Source organism: Colletotrichum gloeosporioides (genome assembly GCF_011800055.1).
Source record: "Colletotrichum gloeosporioides strain Lc1 chromosome Unknown consensus_21, whole genome shotgun sequence".
NCBI classification, from domain to species: domain Eukaryota; kingdom Fungi; phylum Ascomycota; class Sordariomycetes; order Glomerellales; family Glomerellaceae; genus Colletotrichum; species Colletotrichum gloeosporioides.
The window spans coordinates 283,602-301,016 of NW_025544666.1; the positions used below are offsets into that span (position 1 = coordinate 283,602).

At 50.5% G+C, this 17,415-nt stretch overlaps 1 protein-coding gene across 1 annotated transcript; it reads right to left on the minus strand.

Moving 5' to 3' along the window:
* Positions 1-6,282: 6,282 nt before the first annotated feature.
* On the minus strand, positions 6,283-9,099 carry GCG54_00013045 (uncharacterized protein; the record flags this gene model as incomplete). The annotated part of the gene is made up of 3 exons (XM_045412907.1): positions 6,283-7,555; positions 7,604-7,824; positions 7,873-9,099. 3 exons carry the CDS (start codon positions 9,097-9,099, stop codon positions 6,283-6,285), a joined length of 2,721 nt encoding a protein of 906 aa, XP_045267565.1.
* Between the last annotated feature and the right edge of the window lie 8,316 nt (positions 9,100-17,415).

Sequence of the window (17,415 nt, forward strand, 5' to 3'; positions counted from 1 at the left end):
AGCAAAGGCTGCCATTAGAATTAGAAGAGAAATCCCCGGTGACGACATAGCTGTGTAAACGACATGGTCGTCAATAATCGGTGTTATAGGCTCGTTCAAAGTAACGGGCGCCTCACTGGTGGAAATCCGACCAAAAAAGCTCCAGTCGGGGGCTTAAAGGCGAGAAGACTTTTGATGGGCAGAGTTATCTGAGGATAGTTGAAAGCTGAGGGACATGGTAGAAACACGCGTCAAGCTGCCATGCTCAGCGTTTGCAATGGAACTGATATTTCGTAGTAAACTTGGTTGCCTTCTGAGAGGGGCCTAGTTAGATCGTAAGAATTCATGCTTTCTTATTCAATAGATTAGCATCGCCAAAGAGCATGTTCAGTGTTGGCATATAAAGTGTATTTCTAAGCTGAGTTTTATGTCAAATTCACGAAGGGCATGCTACGTTGGAAAGTCAAGGTCCCTTATCTTTCTAATAGACCTGTTGATATTCTGTTATCTCCTATGAACTGAATTTATTTGAAACCATAATTTGATTAAGGACGGGAACTTGTAGTGGTTACGACGGTAGTAGTGTAGATGAAGATAGCAATTGGAAGACAACAATAATGTTAGGAATGAGAGTGACAGGCGACGGCGCCAATGACTACAATTGCCGTGCCGACACAGGAATCTCGGCCTGGACAATATTGGAAAATGGTAAACCGGATATTGTAAAATGTCGCATTATTAACGTAACCGCCAACGCCTCAAACTTACCAAAGATCGCAATGTCCCAGCGCCCCGGGACGTTCAACCACACCAAACCCCTCGGACCGGCCTCGTCCCCACATCGGCATCCCCCCCGTCCGCTTCTCAGCCCAAACAAAGCCACCACCACCACCACCCCAAATCGACCGGCAAACCCCGTAGCAATTCTCGCTCAATCAGTAATTGAATCACCCAAACCGCCCGCAGATCAATGCCCCCTTTGCCAGTTGAAGAAAAGGTCCAGCCCAAGCCGATCGATCTCCCAGGACAACGACGCACACAACTCACTAATTACTCACGAGTCACAAGTCACAAACTAACTCAGCCCAGCTAACAGCGCCAAGCGTGACCCAGCCCGCCGCCGGTGGTTGCCGGCGGGCGAAACTCCCCCGGAAGCAGCTGATGTCTAGGTGCTAGGTGCTTGGCCACTCGCTCCACGGTACGCAAAATTTCAGACGGGCGGCCGGCAGTCGAGAGTCAGGAATCAGGGGGAGACGGGACGTGCGATTTGCCCGCGGAGATGGTTCCGTTAGATCCTGACTGGGTGAAGGGAGCTTTAGAGTTATGGATAGTTTGCAATTAGGATGGTCTCAGAGTGGTTGGAGGAATCAGGAATTTCCGCGGGCTTTGGGAGAGAAAGTTTGTAAGTTCATCTCATATCAAATCTGCGCACGATTGTTTTTTGCAGTGAAGGTATCTGCCAGAGCCTGGATGAACCCTCGTAAGTGACCCACGTCACATGTGCACAGACAGATAGACGAAGAGAAGGGAAAAAAGAGGATTTGGCCGAGGTCTAGACGTCAAAAGATGAGATAGAGAATTGAGTGCAATTGACAACAAAAAAGGAATCAATATGGACGGGGATCATCCTTTACAAAAAGTGATGGGAAGGAAAAGGCTCGATCCCCGAAATGACAGAACAACGCTGAACATCTCGGTACCAAACATGCGCGCCAACTCGCGAGTCGCGGTTTCGCCCATGTTGCCTTGCATCTCGTCATCCCGGGCGCATCTCACGCCAGCTGCTAATTTTCATTTTTATTTTGGCTCGTGCTGTAACACCCCTGCCATGCGAGGCGGTCGCGAATCAGCGCAATTCAATGCGTAAGAGGAATCGACGTCAAGCGTGGGAGCGCGTGGGAGAGAAGAGACAAAGAGGAAGGAGGACAATTGTTAGCATTTAGACGTCAATGTTGGAAGCGCACGTCAACTGGGAGGCAACATCGAGCCCCGGCTGTGCCCGGGATTTCCGGTCGGCAGGCTGGGAATTGATCAGTTTCCATTGTTTTGTTTCCTAGCACTGGAGGTGGTGTCTAGACTCTGCTCAACTCCGTCAACGTGGACCCCTCAGTGGAGAGAAAGAAAGGCGCGCTGGGGCTGAACCCCTCCATCAGCATTTTTTGGAAGCGATGCCCTGCAAAGGGGGCCCAGTTTCGCGCTCCAACTTGGGCCGACGGCACTCCCGTTCCCCGCCTTGGCGACCGAACTGGCGGAAAAGACAGCATTGAGTCGGGATAGTTGACTTTTCCGACAATACCGCCGCCATGAGCTTCTGATGATGTTGTCAAGAAGCCTTGACGAGAACTGTTACCTGCGGAACATGGCACCGAAAGACTGAGAAACCGAAAGCGACCTGACACCCTAAAGCCAAGGGCCACGGTAATTGGCGCACCCCTCCTACTAGCCAGCGCACCCCATCTGTAGCTTGATTTTGCCCAGACTCCAACACTAGCCTTCTACCCTACTTACCACTAAATTTTTAGTATTATTATCTACTGCCTATTAATCCTACTGCTGCTAACCACTTTTTGAGGCTATTATGATGTTTTCATAAGAAGAGATTAAGTTTAAGAAGGAGGGCTCTGTAGAGGCTGTTAGTAGCAGCAGTAGTAGCACTACTACTAACCCCATCATTCTTAATGACTTCTCTACTGAGAGCAACATTAATAATACGCCTACCCCTGCTAACGTTAACCTAAGGCTTACCTATAGCTATACTGTTAACTATAACGACTGCCCTCTTACCTCTTAGCAGTGCCCTATACTAAGCAAAAGATTCCCTTAAAAAGCTGCTACAGAAGAAGCCTTATTTACTACCTGCCTTACTACTAGCTTCTAAGTGTGTATTACCTATTATAGCAGCCTTAAGACCTTCTACTAGTGTGCTTATACGCCTTACTATAATAGGGTTAAAGTATAGTAAGCATGAGAGTACGTCTATATGTTGAAGTAGCAGAAGGGTTCCTCTTGCATAACTACTTACTTATAGTAGGTTGTTATTTAATATAATTAACGCCTTAACGACTACTTTATATACAAAGTACTGCGTGAGGGCTGTAACTATTATAACTATAAGTTTTTTAGTGCTACGTACTACGCTTATGCATGCTGACCCCTCCTTTAAGAAAAATCTGCCTAAATTGTTGATCTCTAGAACTGTAGCAACTGACCTATCTAAATACTTAATACTATACGCTTTAAGGGCCCTGATTTTACCTCTATTACCTACTAAGACCTTGTTAACCTATTTGTGCGCTACTGCTGCTAAGAGCTTGCTAGGTGTATACTAATTAAGTGGCTTTTTAATTAACTATAAGATGCTGATAAGTATTGGTTTAAGTTTAAGAAGGATGAGGAGGGCTATATTACTGCCCTCTTTATGGCCTCTTGTATAGTAGTTAGCTACCTTAAGTGCTACCTAGATGTTCTGTTGATGGATTTGACCTATAAGACTAACCGCTTTAATATGCCACTTTTTAATGTATATAGCGCTACTAATGATAGTAAGGCCTTCTAAGTTGCCTTCTGTTTTTTATCTAGTGAGAAGGAGTGCAACTATAAGTGGGTGGTGAGTGCCCTTACTAGCCTACTTGATGAGTTTGATATTAAATACCTATATGTTATTTGTATGGATTGTGAACTTACCCTTATTAAAGCATTTAACGCTAGCCCTACTTTCTATAATGTGCTATACCTTCTCTGCTACTAGTATGTTAATATAAACGTTCTTACTAAAACTAGGTGCTACTTCTCTCCTGCTACAAAGAATGATGATGGTAGCGTTACTTGGTACCTTTAATTTCAGTGGTTTATTAATGACTGGAACTAGCTTTTGCGTGCTGATACTATTAATATATATAACTAACGAAAAGTAGCGTTTGAGAATAGCGACTACCTTAATGCTATAGTTAACTACATCCTCTCTACCTAGGTTATGCCCTAGTATAAGAAGCTTATGGCGTACTAGACTAATTAGATTACTTACTTTAGCTATATTACTATGTTAATTATTAAGTTATCTTATGCTGCCCTTAAGCTATATATCTGTTGCTATACTAGTAACCTTAAGAATATATTCTAGAAACTTATGCTTTTCTGGTAGGCGTAGGATTAAGAGATTAGTAACTATATACTCACCTAAAAAGGTAAGGCACCTAGCGACTTATATAACAACTTATTTAATAGGATTTAGCGCTATCTCTGTTATAAGGCATTTTGACACTTATGTAACAAGCTGGCTAAGGTGCTAGCTAAGGGCTAAAATAGCTTATGGCTTAAGCTTAAGGGTAACTATAAGCCTTACCTAATTAATAAGACCTTTAGACTGCTCTGCTGCTACATCCTCTAGCTTTATAAGGTAGAGGGCTGTAAGGTCCTGCCTAAGAAGATTTACCTATATTAGTTCTAGCTATAAGGCCCTTATGAGGCTACTAGTAAGCCTATCCTATTTAACCTCCTTGAAGTTAGGGCTAAAGGTTAGTGCTATATTATTAAGAAGGTTGCTGATCTACTAACTAATATATCTACTAAGCGTAATACTAGCTATTTTGAATTTGAGGCTGCTATTAAGGTAGCAGAAGCCTTACCTACACTACTATTAACTACGCTACCTACCCTCAGTAGGGCTACAGCTACCTAAGAAGGCCTTAAAGCTATTAAACACAACAATATATATAAATCTAACACCTAGTACTACTACTACTTAGGCTGCGCTATTACTGCGCTTAAGTATAACTTTATTAAGCCTACTAGCATTAAAGTGATCAATCTAACTACTAATATACTGCTAGGCTTACTATAACACCTGCTCACGCTAACTAAGCCTATTTCACAGGTTAAGGGTGAATTTATATAGTTAGATATATAGTGGGATATATATAACTTACTGCTGTTTAGGTATGATATTAATATTAACTTTAAATTTGAGGGTAAGTTAGATTAACTTATTAACGAGGTAGAAGCTACCTAGGCTTAAGAGTAGGAGGAGGAGGCTGAACTATAAGTAATTAAGTAGTGCTAAGGCTAGTTAGGCTATTAATTTAAATACTATACTTATTTGCAGCTGTTAGATCATATGATATAATAGCTTTTTAATTAAAATCAAAAAAACTAGCTATAAAGCCTTAAATTATTTAAATCTAAGGAGTTTTTAAACTATTTAATAACTTAGTGAAACCCTAGCTAATCCTCTAGCTGATCTAGGCTAATCAGAGGCCTCCATTTTAACTACTTGAGTCAGCGTTTTGCTGGTTTTGCTAGTTATTAGAGGCATGCGCCTTATACGCCACAGATGGGGTGCACTGGCTAGTGGGAGGGGTGCGCCGATTACTACGCCCTAAAGCCAAGAGCCAGGCGAAGGAGAGCTAAGGAGCATAAGCAGCTGAACATGGGACCGTTCAGTTGTGGCATCAACTGAAAACCCACCACCCTTCCACTGCATCTGCATGTTGCTGGCTGCTGCATGCATACGGCCCAGGGACCGTCCGGAGTAGCCATACGATTAGACGAAATAGACGAGAGGAATTGCTTGGGTAGAGTGGGAATCCCCTTATCGCGCCGCGGACAGGGCAATCGGAAATGTTCCCCTCACCTCCGTGTCCGGGCCTGAAGGTGTGCAGATCAGCCTGATCAGGGCACTCGGTTCGGTTGGTTGGTCTCTTATCGCGTCAGATCCGGTTTGGCGTTGCTCATCCTCCCCACATAATCCTCGGTCTTTCAATCTCACTTCATCGCCAAATCTGTCGGCATCACCACTGAATGATCCTTCACGTCGGGGGAATATCGTCTTTTCCAAAATTTGGTCGTTTCATCTCTCTCCGCTCATCTCATACCTCCCCCTTCTCTCGTATCGTGGTATCGCGTCATCTTCCTCCTTCGCTGATCGATGCTATTGTACAGTGTCATTCCAGAAATGCGTGTGCTCGCTGCTGTGTTGGAATCGGAAAACCCCAGACGCCGGCCATGATATACATTCATGACGTTATGCCCTGACCCAAATACTCCAAATATTTCCAATCCCTTCTCGCCCGCTTCTTGAGGTATCATTGATCCCATCCTGACAACCCGGGTAATCGCCTGCGCCTGTCGAAGTGGCGGTTGCTTTTTTTTGCGGCCGTCGCATCGTAGCATCTCTTGTCGTATTAATAAAATGAAATAATAAAAATAAAATAAAATGCCACTTGTCCGTGACTCGTCGGGGGTATATGTGTCGCTCGTTTTGTCGCCTTCGAAAATGGGAAAATAATACTTGCATGGCAGACGCCATTAGATGAGCGAGAACTTGGAGGGCGCCATGTGCCCCAAGGCTGCTGCCAAGGCAGAATGCGAATCGGGAGCGTGCTCCGTGTAATGCATATCCTCCTCGAAATACGGCAATACTTTGATGCCGCAATGTTGCTGGAAAAATTGCACACCAACATCATATCGGTCTCTGCATCGTCTGTCCCACGGATCAACCTTCAACGGACTGTGAAAGCAGAATGTGTTGTGCTCCGCGCCGCGAACCGGGAAGACGAGACCGGCGTCCTTCATCGCGTTCCACAGATCTAATGCCTCCAGTCGAGTCGTATCGCCGTTGGGCCACGCTGCTTGCAACAACTGCACCACAGCGTATCGAAGAGACAGATCCTCGGCGCTACCCTGTCCGTATCGCCCAGCTATTTGTCGACGCATCGGCTGAAGCTCGGCGAGAAGCTTCTCGAGTCTTTCGGGGTTGGCGTGGTTGTAAAAGATCGCAAGGTCGATCCACGTGCGGGCCACGTAGGGGTGGCGTCTACCATAGATAGCTTCGAGTTCTTCGGCAATGGTTGGGATGCAACCCCAAATGAGTTCGGAAAGCGTGATCGGGCCGTGCTTCTGCTGGACTTCGTAGAGAGTGGAGAACGTCTGTCGGAGGGGATGAGATCGCTCAAAGTTTGTCGTCGAATAGGCCGCGAGATACTTGCAAAGCGCAGTCATCATGCCGGCGTCACGGTGCACCATACCAAGGAGTAACTCCTTGATGCCCTGTGGCGACAATTGCTTGAGATCCATCTCTAAGCGCTTGAATGCCCTCATCAGCAAGTGTCCGCCGGCATCGTGCTCGCCCATCTCGAATTTCTTGTTCGCATCAGTAAACATGTCGCTCGACCCGGCGCCCCAAAGCATGATTGACGTCCACCCAATCTGCCGATCCGTCTCCACCTCGAACTGGCGACAGTGCAAGAAGGCCTTCCTCATGTTCGCAACAACTGTCTCCTGCGCTCTGACTAGATCTGGTGACTGCAGATAACCCGGAGCGGGCGGCGGTGTCGGGGTACGACATCGCACGTACGACGGAAGTTGAGCAGGCGTTTCGAAGTCGACAAGATCGTACTCCGTCACTCCCTTGCGCTTGAGATACGTGCCCAGGTTGACCACTCTGCCGTTGCGTACGAATTCGGATACCTTGCCCTCGGCGTCGCGCTGAAATTTCATCGATAAAAGTCTTTTGACCTCGTCCTCGGTGTTGTTCTTGACAAATCCCCATTGCGAAAACCGTGTCTTGTACATCTTGGGCCTGCGATTGTGAGCGTGAATTACAACATATAGGAGCCGAGTGACGTACGTCGCTTGGAAGCCATACTGGTCAGCCATGATTTGCATGACTTCCTTCAGAGGCCGTCTTTCTTCCAAGTACAGTTGTTTGATGGTTAGTTTAAAAGATTCCCATGCCTCGGCAGGCACCTGCTCGCGAGATGGTCGACTGCCGGCGCCCGTCGATGGCTTGGGTGTAGGCGCGACACTTGGGGCAACACTGGGTGCGACGCTTGGTTGTCGAGCTTGGCCCTGCATGACGTTAGAAAATAAGCTTTTGGCTGCCGTGTTGGCACATACCCGGAACGATGTGGGAGGTGGAGGGCCGAATGGTGTCTGCATTCCACTCGGGGTCGGGGGCACAAAGGTCGGGGCGGGCGTAGGTGCTGGGCTGAAGCTTGATGTCGCCGGGCTGAACGGCGTGGGTGCCGGGCTGAACGGGCCTGGACTGAAAGGTTGAGGGGGCGGACTGAAGGCATTCAGAGCATTCGGAGGGGGGCTAAATGTATTTTGCGGCGGACTAAAGGCATTTTGTGTCGAATTAAAGTTGTTCTGTTGTGAGCCGAACGGATTTAACGAGTCAAAGTCGCTTGATTGTGAGCTAAATGTATTTGACGATGAAGTCAGGTTGTTCTGCTGTGAGCTAAAGGCGTTCGCTGTTGAAGTCAGGTTGTTCTGCCGTGAGCTGAAAACGACTGGCTGAGGTTGAGCGGGTGGTGGAGGGGCAGGTTGAGACTGAGGTTGCGACTGCAAATGCATTTGCTGTTGATGTTGAATTTGCTGTCGAGGTTGAGGTTGTAGTTGAGGTTGCGCGGCGGAGTTTGGAGGACCTGAACGATTGTTCCCATCACCGAATTGTTGGTCCGGCGTGAATAATGGAATGTTAGACGGTGCGCGACCCAACACAGGCTTGGTACTTCGTGGCACTGGTGGACGAAATGACTCTGGGGCACGAAAATAATTGGGCGTTGCTGGGCTGTTGACGACAGGACTCGTGATTCTACTCATGCCAGAAGAACCCATGTTTGTTGAGCTATGCATGCTGCCGTTCATGCTGCCAAAATGTGCCGATGAAGGGCTCGTGACTGTCGGGCTTGCCACAGAACCCATCGGACTCATGGCCTTGCTACTGCTAGGCGGTGCGGCGCGAATCCCCTCAAAACGAGCGATCAAGTTCGAGACACCAGGCCCGGCCGGGCTAAGTTCGTCAAGCTCCATGCCATCGTTCTGCTGTTCCTGCTGTTGCTGCTGAGGTACGTGGCTCATCGAGGAGCCCATGTTGAAGCGCGTCTGCTGCTGCGCGCCCGGTGAAGTCCATTCCATGGTCGACGAGAAATCCCTCTGTGACTGTTGCTGATGCTGTTGCTGCTGAGGCGGACATGTCAAAGATGAGCCGGCCATGCCTTGCGGCATGCCGAACCTTGGCCATTGTTGGCCAGAGGTATTGAGAGTGAGGCCGTGTTGACTGCCCGCATATCCTGAACCAGAGGGAGCATCGCGGGGCCTGTCCCCAGAATGATTGAACATCTCGGCCGCGTCCCGTCCTCCGATGGAGCAGAGGACCGGACTGCGGGCTGATGAGTTCAAGACTCGGACGAGTCAAAGCTCCTCGGTAGGACAGGTGCCTCGTGTCGTCGAATGCGATTCATCCAAGAAGCCCAGCGCGTTGCCTGTGGCAAGGCAAGCATCAATTGCCGTGCGGTTGGAGGGGGTGCCACTGGACCTTCAAATGAAAGACGAGAGCGTGGGAGGAGACCAAACAAAAGTGCCCATGATCGTCGCCACATAAAAGAGAAGGTCTCTCTGGGTCTCTAGCTGCCAAGTTAAAAATAGAGCGGCAGAAGAGAAAGCGTCATGGTCCAGTGTGGTAACCGATGGGTTCGAAAAGATTAAAGAGTGAGTGAAGGGCCTGAGACGGTTGGACTGGCGCTGGTCGGGAAAGGTCAGGCTCTGGCTGCTCTGGCTTGACACGTCGGATTAGGACAAGGACAGGAACAAAACCACTGGAAGAAAGGCGGCAGGACCTGGGCTGGGCTGGACTGGACGGGTCAAAACAGGCGGACGGCAGGTAATGTTGTCTCTCCTGCGGTCTGCATCCACGGAGGAAGAGAGATATGGGGATCAGGGAGCCGTCAGTAGCTCGAGATGCGAAAAGGCAGACAGCAGCAAGCACACCAGGTCGTTTTGGTAGGGCTCTTCTCCGACACTCAACGAAGACCACTTTCCGCCGTTGCGCTGGTATTGGTCGGCGGTCGCCAAGTTCCCCCGTGTGGTGAAAGCTGCAGGCAAAAGTTCCTTCGCGTAATTTCCTCAACAAGGAAAGCGAGCGTGGCACATGGGTAGAACAAGCCCGTATCCCGTCCCCTCGGGGCTCTTTCCAGTGATAAGAGGGCCTCTCCAGCAACAGAGCAGCAGCTGGGTCCGTGGAGCTGCGCAAAGGGGGGGGGAAGAAGCGTTACATGGCCAATGAAGTTCTGGTAGTCTAGCCGTCCGGGCGTCTTCTAAACGAATGGGGAACCTTTCACGACCACTCTTTTTGCTTCGGAACGGGCGCTGGCTGGCAATTTGACCGAGGAGCAAGAGGAGATTGGGGGGACCTGAGCAGTTCGGATGGGGGGCAGGGTTGGGTTGGGCGTGGTGAGTGGGAGGGACGGGTTGCTATCGAAGACATGGACAAGGCTTCTGGCGAAGCTGGGGCAGCAGGTCGGTTGGTTCATCCTGTGGTTGGTTCAGTGGGTAAGAATCTCATCGCGGCGGACACTCTCCCTCGTTGTTCATCGCCGTTCCAGCGCGCCCTACTGCGTCCAGCCTCTTTCTCCAGGGCCTGCGCCGAGAAATCCAGGAGACCCCCGGGATTTCGTCCCATGTTTGTCCAATGGGCGGCGGGAAGCATGTCGACATTCTGCGGTAGGGCTGTGAGAATGTGATTGAAGCGCACAACAACCAGCAGCAATTCCAATTTCCAGAGTGGCCAGGAGGCGGGGAATTGTGACCATGGTGCCACCACTGTTCTGGATTAAGAAGGTGTGAAAGTGACCTGGCCGGCCTAAAAGACGCCAACGACCGAGTCCTGACTCAGACCACCAATCATCGTGCTTGTTTCCGAGGGTCCTATCGGCCTGGCCCTCCCCCTTTTCGGAAAGGCCGCGGTGAGAGTCGCAAACTCGCTGTGGCCCTGGGTCGCGACCGGGCAGTCTTCCGATGTCCCTCGGTCCACATCGCCCTCAGGTCAAAGGCTTCATCGTCCGCCATTGCGGATGCCCTCGTTGTTCCGTCATGGTTAGCCAAGCAACCAACGCCAGCTTGGCCAGCTGTGTGTGAGGCAACGAGCAAAGCTGGGGAGAGCTGTGCCGCGGGCGGAAGACTAACGCCGTAGAAGCATGGTGCATGTTCCAACGGCCTTCCACCAACCCGTGCTGGTGCCATCCGATAAGCCACTCGTTGAGCACGGCCAATGGCCGTGATGCTGTCAGAGACACGTCCGAATGAACGCCGCTTGAGGCTAACCCGTTGGGTGGGTTGAAAGTTGCGATCGCGGATGTGCCATTCAGCCACTTCCAATAGGCGACGGCGAACCTGGCCAAGCAAGGCGGCTTGGGGGCGAGCTCCCGCGGACTGGCCGCAAGACAAAGGGGATCTCTGTCTAAGGATGCGTCTAAGGACGCCACGATTCAGACCCAAAATGCCAGCCACTATGCGGAATTGCCCTTGTATTGGGTGGGCTTGCGGGGGCACTGTCCAAATGCTTTCGGCCGGTTGTACCACTGTCCGTGCTGGTCTGTTCAGGCCGAGGTGTGGCCAAATGCTGACTTCAAGCAGCCAGATAGTCTGCTCAAGGCTCTCTTTTCCTTCCATCAAGGCAGAATGTCACGAGCGTTTCGAGGTCTCAGCCTCTGCAGGCCCTCGAAGCCCGCAGGAAACAGCGGTATGTCTGCGCTCTGCAACATTTCAGCATGTAGCTGAATGCTCGCGGGAATACCACCTCGAAGCTGGACGCAGGATGCCGACATATCCCAATGCAGCTAAGTGCCAGGTGTCGACCGTACTTCTCGAATTTTCGACCCCAATGTCCGTCTGGCCAAGGAAATCCTTGCGGGGCGTCTCACGAGCACGATAACCGGCGACGGGCTCCTTGTCAACCTAAAATGAATTGAGCTGACATGAGTCCCTCTGTCAGAGTGTTCCAACGACCGATTGTGTTTCGTACCGCTTCGGAGGCCGGGGTAATGAAGAGCGTGAAGCCGGCGGGCAGTACAAAAATGCCCGGTCGAATGAGATAGCAGTCAGTACGGCGATTAATCTCCATCTCAGCGTGGGTCTCTGTACCGACCAGACCCCGAGTGATCCACGGCCAGAACCGCGATGCCGTCGGTTTGTCCCCAGCTGTCTCCAGCAAGCATGCAATTTCGATTGAGTAACACACCTCAAGCACGACTTCACGAGCATGAAGACGTGCTCACGTTGCGCTCCAGAAGCGATCGGCCCTGGAGATGTCGTCCCCGGATCCATTATTCAGGGCACGCGAGCCGAGTGGCTCTGGGCGCCTGTGATCGCCTGGAGAATACCCACTTCTCGGATGTTGATGGGTGTCTTCCGTGGAACGTAGACGTCTTCGCCAGCAGCCAATGCGATATCTTGCGCCAGCGTAAGGTTGTGTCCCAGATTACCGATGACGTCCGCGATGTCAATTTGGAGATGCATGTTGGGGTTGTGGTGTGGCAGCCACAACCCGAGAAGAGACATCCGGTTATCTTTGTGGAGGCATCGAATCAGCTCAGAGCCCACGAAAGGTTTTAGCTGGAAGCTTGCTGTGCCATGATAAGTCGAATCATGGTCGACTGCGATGCCGATTCCCCTTCCAAATACGTGGACTGAAGTGGCCCAGATGATAACGCCAGAGTTCCACCTTGTTTCCTTTGGGAAGGTAGGTAGGGTACTTTGGTCGAGTCCCCGTCATTGCCAAAGACCTATGCTAGCCGTTGGGACGGGGGTAATTACATATTCACCGAAGATGCCGGTGACATTGGCGCCGTGAGGAGGGAGTCTTCCCGCAACAGTTGAAAGGGCCGTCCTATCAACACTGACTGGTTTCGGTGAGGCTCGTGGCTGCGAAGCCCAGTGGGCCAATAGAGTTATCTGACTGAGCACCACACTCGGTCACTGTGTTGCTTCCTTGGCCGCGTTACTTGGGCGGTATCCGAACGGTCGTCCACGACGGGTATGCACGGATAGAGGTCACTGGACTGCCGATCCTAGCCTTTCCCCGGCCGCGAGCCATCCGTGGCGTTGGCTCGTTGTCAATGTCACCCGGCATATCGGCGAGAGGCATGACCCTTGGGCCCCTTAGGTAATGGAGGCATCCAAAGGGCATTTGCTTGGGCCTGGTGAATATTTCGAAATTAGCCTCTGTCACCGAGTGATGCTCGGTTCCGTGATAAAGGGCAAGACAAACCAACGAGATTGAGCTCGCGTCCTTTCCTTCTCGTCCACGTCGTGAACATCGAACGGATCTGGGCACATGTGCCTCATCGAGAATGACTATCTCCCAACCGACTCGCTCTGTCGTCAGATCATGCGCAGGGTGCGTGCTAGAGGTCTCCAGGCGACGGATCAGTTCATGGACGGCGATTGTCGTTGATCGCTCCCTTTCCAGAGAGAATCACGGTCTAAACCAGGCACAGAGCCCGTACGCCTTTGCCATGTCGAGGCACTTTAGCCAATGCGTAGGAGACATCCGATGACGACCGGTGCTTCAGCCGCGGGGGTCCGTTTTCCTGCAGTCAATTAGGGGGTGTCCTCGGAGGCTGCCTTGACGCCTGACGCGTCCGCGGCACTTTTGACACTCGCACTCTTAGCGAAGTATGTCAGATGTTGACGCACATTGATAGCTGATGTCAGGGTCAGCAGGCGCTCGGCTGACGTCCAGAAGCAATCGCAGTAGAAAACGGCAAGATAAGAACTCAGGTAGTGGTGTAGTGTGCTTCTGTCTTGAGTCCCGTTGATACGTGGTATGTATTGTTGGACATCGTGGATCTCTTCGCATTGAGGTGTCGTCAGCATCAAGCAGGGTCGTGATACGGACAATGGAGCGTTCGGGTTGGAAGCCACCAGTTGCTTCCAGAGGCGGCTCCGACGCGGTGTGAGGAAGGCTCAACCCACGGCCGCCTTCCCGGGTCAGTGGTTCCCTCAATCTCGTTCTTTCCAAAGCTCTTGCTCCAATGCCACAGAGGCAACTGCCAACCCCTAGGCATCCACCTCGTCCCTTCCCCTGAAAGAAGTAACATGTTACCTTGCCCCCCGGCGAGATCCTCACGCCTCCGGGCACATGCACCAAACCTATCTATATGTAAATGGGAAATAGGAGCCTTACAATGATGATCGTCATCGTCTCTAAAGTCTCCTGGCTTGCCTTGGTTTCTTGATTTTCGCAAGAGTTTAATTCGTGAACCAAGCAGTTGCCCGTGCAAAGCCCCTGGGCCCTATTCGGCAGGCTCTGTCCTGCGGGAGTACATCGACCTCCAACATCTGCAAATCGAGCCTCACGAAACTCCACAAGACATCTCATTTCTAATGTCAAAGGCCTTCAGACTACTTTTGTTAGCCTGTAACATTTGCCTTGCTCCGAGATCTCCGTGCTGCCGGCATCGCGCCCATCGATTGCAATCGCGGTGAGGGGTCAGTAACAGTTAAAGCTTCCTAGGCCAGCTGTGTTCCATTTGCTCAGCATCTCGTCATCATGCTACACTTTTGGCACTTTCTCTCGACGTATAAGCATCCCCATATCATACATCAATCCAACATTTTTGATTTCCCTGTGCTCCTCTGCCTACATAGTAGCTTGTGACACATGGTAGAGAGTAATTGACATGAATACAAGGTTGTGAAAGCGGCGAACCTATCACAGACATACCGTTCTTTTCTATAGCAACCAAATGCCAGACTTGAAGGGATATCCCCCTGCAGGTATTGCCACGACAGGGACCATCGGCGTCAGCCCATTCACAAAGCATCTGAATGTTCGTGCTAAAGACCCGTGATCCGGAAGATAATAGTGTCCTTCACCTGGTCATCTCTAATTCTAATTTTAATGAGCTTCATGCCATGTCAATCGTGGTCTCTGGTCCTTACGTGTCGGTCGAGGTGGCCTCGACATTAACAAAGAAAAACAATGACCGAGAACCAGAAAAGCATCACAGATGTCATGACCAACATAACTGGGATTCATGAGGCTGCTGAGAGGATCATAGAAACTCATAGATCGACACTCTGGCTGTCCAGGATTCCTGCAATGAACGAGGATACAAAGGTTCAAGCACCCAGCTTGCTATCTGGAAGTTTGACAACCACAGGCTCTGAAGACCTCGCCTGTATCATCTGGACTAGAACTCCTTGCGGAATGACGAAGGGGTACATTGAGTTCCCTATTGCGCATGCACTCAGGCACTCGTTATATTCTCATAAGGTTACATCCATACGCCTATCTCATATATACTGATGATTTCCAAATGAAGCTCGCGTGTTTAACAAGACTCCATTCTCGTGTCTACTGCGATTCTGAACTTGAAATTGCCGGGAATTTGCCATCGTCATTGTTGTTCTTATTATTAGGGTCATGTTGGAATCAGATTTCTCTCTCCGGGAAACAATATCCACTCCTCGTTCATACCGAGAGTTGCGGCCGCGGACATGCAACGCTGAACTACGTGATATCACCCTCTCTACCAGAGTGGGACTGTGACCAGCAGCTTGTATTGCATGTTGATCCACCGTCAGTCATCATCGCCTTTTAATTATTCACACGTACCACCACACTACGGTCGTTCCTCTACGCCATCACCTGGTTTGGTGTGGCGAGCATTGCATTGAAATCGGTAACTACTGACAAGTCGTCTCCTGATAGACGGCTAATTTGAGTCTACTTACACAAGGCGAGGGACATTTTAGGTGCTTAAAATTTGTCGTTGGGACAAATGTTTGTCCTTGTAAATCATTTCCAGCACGCTTCTGCGGCCGAGAGATATTATCAACCACATCTAACATGATCTTTGACCGACCGGTCGCATACTACCTACGTCAAGAGGAAATCAGGTTTAGGGTAGAATTCATGTTTCGCTAGGTTACATCTGTAATTGCGGACATTGGTGCAGAGAAGAGCCAAAGTCGACATGTTAGAGTTCAGCAATCGTCGTCTAGCTAAGAGTTGATGATAAGCACTGCTGATGGTCGGTGTTTTCGGTGTATTGGGCGTAGTTGTTGCTCACAATATCTGGAAACAATTGCACCTTCTATATGTCTGTCATTCAAATAAGTTATCGACCAGATAGCTTGAAGCTCACCCCTTCAATCTTAAGTGTATTCGTAGGATCATTTAGTGGCTCGATTTGCCTATGTGTGATGAAACTTTGATAGCCTATTATATACTACGGGAATTGTTAATTTGTTTTCATATGTAATACCTAAAGTTCTTTTCTTATTCTTATATCTGAATTACTTCCTGATCTTACCCTAGTATCGTGAACTCGCCTTTCAAGCAGTGATTTTGAACACTGAGCGGAAACCCAGCTTCGGTCAGACGGCTTTGAGTTTATGACCTTAGCGTACATGTCAAGTCCTTGCTGTTGAACATGAGCCGAGTTGGATGATTCACAGATGAAATAAGCCTAGGTAGAAGCCCTGTACCACGAGGGGCAGTACAACACCAGTGCTTATTGAATCATTCTTGTCTCATTACTGTCAGAAGTCCTAGGTGACAACTTTGAGGAATGATCGGGCCATGCCACGGCGTCAAAAGAAGATGACAGCGTTGCAGGCAGCTCGAAATTGGATGCTGACGGCGACGCTAAGCCGCACCGCCGGCGCCGATCGGGGTATCCTCCAGTGAGAGACCGGGCCGCAGCAGGCACCACCTTTAACAGGCGGTGATATTGCAGGTCGACTGCTCAGCGCCACATGTTTGTGCTCCCACATTGGCACGTTGTTGATCGCAGGTGTGGCTGTGCGGCCAACGCCACGTAAGGCAGTGCGCGTTAGCAGCAAGCAAATGCTCCGGTTGGACATGACGGAAGCTGAGCCGGCGAACGGCATCTCTCCAGGCCCAACGGAGCCGAAGAAAACAATGGTGACGGATTCCGGGAGCGAGCACCCCTGTCAAGATCGCCGGCGAGGCTCTCTGCTCCGGGCACTAATGAGCATCTAGAAGCACTCTGATTGGGTGCATACCTGGTTTTGCCCCCACCCTGGCCCGTGATCCCATGCATCACGTGGGGGTGACGTAAACGTGGCCCAAAGGACCCCAAAGACCGGAAAGTGCTGTGCAGTCTGCAGGTGAGAGACAGAAACAGGCAGTGGCTGCTCCTTCCGGTAATTGTGGTGGGCGGCGCTGACCTCAATGCGACGCGGACCCCAACGGCGCCAACGACGTGCAGCAGCAGCAACAAGTGGAGGAGGGGCATCACTTACCCACGCCTTGCCTTGGTATCCAGCATCAACCACACGCGGGTCCCGTCTGCACAGCATAAGGTAGCCGGATACCTCGCCTCATATACGCGGACTCTACCCGAGGACATGGCAGCAACCCCTGAATCCCAATTCAAACTCACATTGCGACCCTGAGACCCTTCTTTAACTTCAGCTGTCTCCTTTTCGCGACGAACCTTAAAAAAAAAAGGAGCCGAGATCCCCGTTGCCGGTTGTCGTCGACCACCTCTCGCCGCTTGCATCATCACTCGCATTCCCCTCCTTCCGCTGCCGCCACGCTTGCGTACGCATTTTCGCCGAGGACCGACTGCACCTATCTACCTGGCCGTGTTCCATTGCATCTCACGATTCCGGCCGGGCGCCAGC